General features: G+C 33.8%; 1 protein-coding gene across 3 annotated transcripts in view; it reads left to right on the top strand.

Moving 5' to 3' along the window:
* LOC144971433 (uncharacterized) overlaps nt 1-5,960 on the top strand; it is a 21,305-nt gene extending 15,345 nt beyond the window's left edge. For 2 of the 3 annotated variants that reach the window (XM_078912339.1, XM_078912340.1), the window contains exon 3: nt 4,482-5,960. In XM_078912339.1, coding sequence (XP_078768465.1) covers nt 4,482-5,396 — 915 coding nt within the window. In that variant the 3' untranslated portion in view covers nt 5,397-5,960. The remainder of the gene's footprint in view (nt 1-4,481) is intronic. The other variant, XM_078912341.1, reaches the window with a different exon arrangement.
* The last annotated feature ends 588 nt before the right edge of the window (nt 5,961-6,548 follow it).

Here is a 6,548-nt window from a genome sequence, read left to right on the forward strand (position 1 = left end):
TCACTTTTCGGCTCACTTTAGTTAGTAGATTGTCTAAAATGATCAGCCATCCGTCATGGTCTCTCTCTTTGCCATTCAGACAAGTTTGTATTTTGACTGTTCTCAATTCAATTTCACGTCACAATAAATAGATGGGTATCGACCCCGCTTGCACTCCCAATTATTTCTGACCCTTTTGCCCACCAAGCGGTGATCGGGTAACATAACTGATTATGTCTAGCAGAGGTACTTTGCAATGAGCTAGAGATGTATCCAAATAATTGCAACCTCCACGGGCCTTCTGGCTCTAAAATGAGTATTAAGAGCTACTCGACTATGCATAAAATAAAGATGTGAAGAATAAGGCCCCCAGAATTTACTTGTTACTTTAAAATGAAGAACAAATAACGATTTGTTTAAGATGAAATAAAAAGAAAGATGAAATTTAATTAAATGAGATGAATAATGATTATGGCAGTTACAAATAGAAATATGAATATATTACGTATCTTATGACAATATAATATCAGACGGGTAGGCTTGTGGGATTCTACTTCCGGCTGAGAAGGGTTGTATTATTCCTCCGACCGGCTCAGGCTTGATCCTTGATCCTTCAGTGACTGAACTGGCAAAGGCAAAAGCTCCGGCGTCTTGATGGTGGAAATCAAGATTAGACAAATATTCCACAAAGTCCCGAAAGATAAAAATCTTTATATATGTATATAAATATACATAATGAATCATATTATATATATATATATATATATATATATATATATATATATATATATATATATATAATGTGAGGAATGGAGCGGATGGCCGGGCATAGCTTGTAGAGAGAAGTGAGAGTGGAAGATTAGATCGGTCAGCTTTTATAACAAGTGGCTACGTGACAGAAGGTAGAACGAAAAGTATCCATTAATTTGAAATTAATTCGAGGGAAGGCTATTAAAGGAAAGATGATCTAATATTAGAAGGTAAAGTTTTTCTAAGCCTACCGAATATAACTGGAGTGAGATGAATTCAGTTCTTCCTAAAATAAAACTTTAATAAAATAAATGTGAATAATCTTTACTGTGTCTATCATGTCTCTTAGCAAATACCCTTCACACACCAGTTGAAAGTACCTAAACTGTAGGCCTAAATTTTGCAATCATAGCTAATTATCCGGTCACTGACTTAGCATGCCTGTGACAGCTTGACTTTCGTTACAGAACGAGGCAATTTTCAACAAGAAAGCAGTAACAGCGATGCGACTCGACATTCATTGGATCCTGGGTGGCATCGTGGCTGCTTCTCTTTATGTGAAATAAGCTAGTGTTTTATATAAATAATGGGATTCATTGTGTTTCAATAATTTAAAGTCGCCGTTAAAGAGTCAAAACTTACAATCTCAATGTATCTTGAATAAACAGTAATATTGATTAAGGTGATCAAAACAAGTTCGATCTGTCCAGATATAGAAACTCGTAAACTTTTGATTTGCAGCAAATTACTTCACAATGGCGTCACAGATTTGATCTAATGATAAGTAATTACATTGAACCAGGCAATTCCCATTTACTGACAAAACACCTTTTGATAATTCAACAAGAAATCGTTTATTTACTTCATATGTCAATCGATTATAATGACCTAACTTGACCAAAAAAAAGAATGAAATGAGAGACATTATTGAAGGCTCTGGTTCAAGAACCTTGGACGAATTGGAGTTCAATAATCGAATCAATCGATATGTGAAATAAACATTATCTGGCCAAATGTTTAAAAATCGTCTTGTCTGAGCGTGGCAGAAAACTACGAGGAGACATCAAAGACCATTTTTCACAGCACAATTATCACGCCAATTTAGTTACTTTGAACTTAACGAGAAGTAAAAGGATATAATTTTTGACAATTTCTTCCCCGTTCATCCCAATTTAATTAGAATTTCTCTGACCAAACTAAGATTGTTTTTTTTTACTGACACCGAATTTAAATGCCAGCAATCAAATTATATTGAGGCACGATTTAGCTTTCAGGAAACATAAAAACCCGTGGATCAAAAATGAAGTAGATGACAGAAGGATATACGCCTTACCAAGATCCAGACTAATAAAAACAATCCAAGATTGTTTATCTTTATTTTTCCAGAAGATGATAAAATATTATTGGTAATCTCACACTAAAAGTACTGATGTACATTGATAAAATATATATTTGTCTCATTTTGCCAAGAGAGAGAGAACATGCTCAAGCACTGAACCTTGAGGGACTCCATACTTCAGATGACATTCTGTTGAACTTATATCTTTAGTAATTATTAGTCAAACTCGTTTCCGGATGAAAAGCAAGTTAAAGCTAACAAGATATTTCAAAAATGTTAAAAGTATTTCATGATCTATTGTGCCAAATAGCCATTGAATGATCTAACAAATTAAGAACAGAAATTCTTCTCTTTTGTCATAACAAGAGGGTCTTTTATTACCCATAAGAGAGCCGTTTCCTTGCTATGGTTTACTTTATAATTTGACTGAAAAACATCTATGAGACCAGTTACTTCAATGTGTCTTAGGATTCGTTTCAGACCCATTTTAAAAAATCATTGAAAGGAAAGACATGTCGAAGAGATGGGTCTATAACTTTTTGAATCTTCGGAGTCTATATTTGTATTCTTTAGGAGTTTTACAAAAAGAGAGACAAAGTCTGTTCTAAAAGTACCCCTCTGGAAATTTATATTCAAAATTGATAGCAATTATTGATTGTCGACTGAAAAGAGAATAAACAAATTCTAACCCTACATATAAATGTCACTGAATTCAGTTTTGGATTAGCCTTATGACAAGTTTCATTCTGTTTCTCATGGAAAGGCTGTGACGTTTGTCACCTCTTCAAGTGTTGTTATCCCTTTGACCGTTATCACAGGGGGATCTTCAAAGATCTCCGCGTTTCTCATACGCCTTTCTGTCTCCTAAACGGCGCCTCACCATATCCTATTGTTGCTATGCGTTTAGCCAAAAATCTCATAACATCCGCCATCTGAATATCACGAACCAACACACAAAACTATAATATGTAACCTCTAACGTTTAGAGATACTGTGTGCTTGTCTAAGAAACACACAACATTGCCATCCGGAAATATATCGGACCAACACACAAAACTATGTGTAACGAGCGTTCATATATAGTATGAAGATAGCATTTCGTCACTCAGGTCTTTGTTATTGTTTTTTGCCATCCGCGTCTATGATTAATTCTCACTGAGCTGTATTAACCAGACTCTAAACGTTCAAGATTACACATAGTTTTGTGTGTTGATCCGTTATACTTCCGGATGGCAATGTTGTGCGCTTCTTAGCCAAACGCATACTATCTATAACCTGGTTTATACAGTTTAGAAGAATTACTCATAAACACGGATGGCAAACAAAAACAATAACAAGGACCATAATGATGTCAACTTCGTTCTATCTATAGATAGTATGCGCTTGTCTTAGAAGCTCACAACATTGCCATCCGGAAGTATAACGGACCAACACACAAAACTCTGTGTAACCATGAACTTTTATAGTCGGGGTAATACAATTTAGTGAGTATCATTCACAAACGCGGATGGCAAAATACAATAACAAAGGCTTGAGTGACGTCATCTTCGAACTATCTATAGTCTGACTAATAGAAATTAGTGAGAACTACTCATAAAAATGCCTGGCAAAATACAAAAATAAAGAGCTGTGTGATGCCAACTTCGTTATTTCTATGAGGGTTTGATTGACAAAACTTTGGAAGAACCGGGTCACCACGCCAGGACTGCGTATCAAAGTTACAAAATTTTGTGACGGGCCGCACTGTTTCTACTCTTTGAGAATCTATTTATTTTTCCAACTGCAAGTAATACCTAGTGATTAGCTTAGTGAATGAGCTTTTGTCATCATCTGACCCTTCCATTTGGAATAAATTACCTTTTGAGATTAGAAACGTATAATCCCTGGAGGCATTCAAAAGCAGACTAAAGACAAATTACCTTAGAAAACATTTCTTTGCTTGATTTTCTTTTCTTTTTACATGTATTTCTATGTTGATAGCGTTTTAAATATTGAATATGTCTGTATCTTATAGTTATAGTCATTGTTTAATTAATGATATATATATATATATATAATCTTTGTAAAGCGCCTAGAGCTCTTATTGCATGATATTTTGGCGCTACATAAGTGTGTATTATTATTATTATTATGATTATGATTATATTATTATTATTATTATTATTATTATTATTATTATTATTATTATTATTATTATTATTATTATTATTATTATTATTATTATTATTATCATTCTGTTATCTTTGGTAAGAGACTCAGTTTTTTTTTTATTATTTGAAGGAAATCGATGGAACTAATTTATCGCCAGGGCTTTTTAAATAACACAGCATTTGTCTCTTTTGTGTCAATTTTATAAAAATGTCTTTTGGCATAGCCTTATCTGATTATCATCTTTGACACAATATTTTAACAGGAATCAACAACTACCATCTCCTTCACTTCCCTTGCTGTAACTGACCTGGGAATTTGTCTGGCTACCTGCGCTGCTTTCGTCTGTTATTTCATCAACTTTGAACATCCCAACCACTACATTGACGTCAACAACGTTCGCAGGCTCTGCATCTATGCGCGGATCGCATTCTCTGAAATGTCCATGTTCACAACCGTCTTCTTGTCGGTGGAGAGATGTCTCTGTGTCGTAAAGCCTCTTTCATTCAAGAAAATCATCACTAAAACTAGAACAGTAGTCATTCTAAGTCTTCTCTACCTAGAAGTCATCATATTCTATGGACTGTTCTTTGCTCACTTGCCATATGTTTGGAAATTTGACGAAAGACGAAACATGACCCGCTTCACGACCTATGAAGCTGAAGAATACAAAGCCATTCAGGATATTCACACTTACACCAACGGGTTTTTCCTCCCGATTATTTTGGTCAGTCTGGTAGCAATTTCGACCATGTTTATGATCTTTGGACTATGGAAGGCATCAAAATTTAGGAGCAAGTCCTCGTCCGGAATAGGAGATGACGCAAAAGAAAAGTCTTTCGGAATATCGCCCAAGGAAGCCAAGCTTGTCAAAATCGTTATCTATCTACTAATTATCTTCATCATCACCTACTTCTTTGTCTTTGCCATTGACATCATCGACAAAACAAAGACAACAATTGAGTGGAATCTGTTCCTGACGCTTTGGACCATCGCTCATCTCATCTCGGCCATCAATGCCAGTGCCAATGCGATCGTCTACTACAACATGAGCACCAAGTATAGAGAAACCTTCTTGGTCACTTTCTGCGGACGCACCAAAGAAGAAGCTGGAAAATCAGCCAAGGGAACTTCAAAATACACGGCAACTACTGGAGCCACATCTGGGGTATCTACATAATTGAAACTATACTCATTAAGAACCAAATAATGTTGTTTTTAATCGTCTCTTGACTTGTGAAACATATTATGTCGTCGAAGCACTTCTGTGAATACTAAATTTTCCGCACCTTTTGCATAACTATTATAAACATGTGTAAGGTGTCTTCTTGAATCTAGTGCATTCCTTCAAACGGTTAACTGTTAATTAATTTTCTTACTCTAAGACGTTTTCAAACTGATCTCACAGTTAATTGTCTCAGCAGAATAAGTCGGGACTTCAGGATTCATTTGGTGAATTGAAAGACTTTTCAGACTCAATTCTTTCAAGAGAAATGCAGTGTAGTCTACTTGGAAATAGGACGCTTTCATTATGCTGCAATAATTTAAAATAAACTCAGCACTTTCCATAAACCATTAAGAATGTAGATTCGGTAAATGAATCTGAAAGTTTCTTGTCATTCTAACGTACATTTTAAAAGGCACTTTCTGTCAGTAACACGTTTTAACTTGTGACGCCTTGGACCTGACATAAATTTATGTATTTTCACAATACACTGGAATTTGTCTCCTGTTCTGACCTTGATATTCGTATTCTATTCCGTGACTTGATCGTCATATTGTTATTATCATTATTATTATTATTATTATTATTATTATTATTATTATTATTATTATTATTATATTATTATTATTATTATTATTATTATTATTATTATTATTATTATTATTATTATTATTATTATTATTATTATTATTATTATTATTATTATTATTATTATTATTTATTATTATTAATTATATAATAATAATAATAATGATAATAATAATAATAATAATAATAATAATAATAATAATAATAATATATATTATATATTTCATTATTATTATTATTATTATATCATCATCATCATCATCATCATCATCATCATCATCATCATCATCATCATCATCATCATCATCATCATCATCATCATTAACATCATCAGTATACATAACAATGAAGTCGTTGTTACTCAAGCAATGAACAAGCACTAGATTTATATACTAGCGAGGAAATGAAAGTAGTGTAATGGGTGCTCAAAGAATGCTGCCCAATGCATTCACCGAAGCCATCACTCTACTTGAAATAGCAATGGAATCACGCGATGATAATCCAGGCTTGTGGAAATGT

This window comes from Berghia stephanieae, chromosome 4 (assembly GCF_034508935.2).
Source record: "Berghia stephanieae isolate SIO BIC M18660-M18661 chromosome 4, UCSD_Bste_1.3, whole genome shotgun sequence".
NCBI classification, from domain to species: domain Eukaryota; kingdom Metazoa; phylum Mollusca; class Gastropoda; order Nudibranchia; family Aeolidiidae; genus Berghia; species Berghia stephanieae.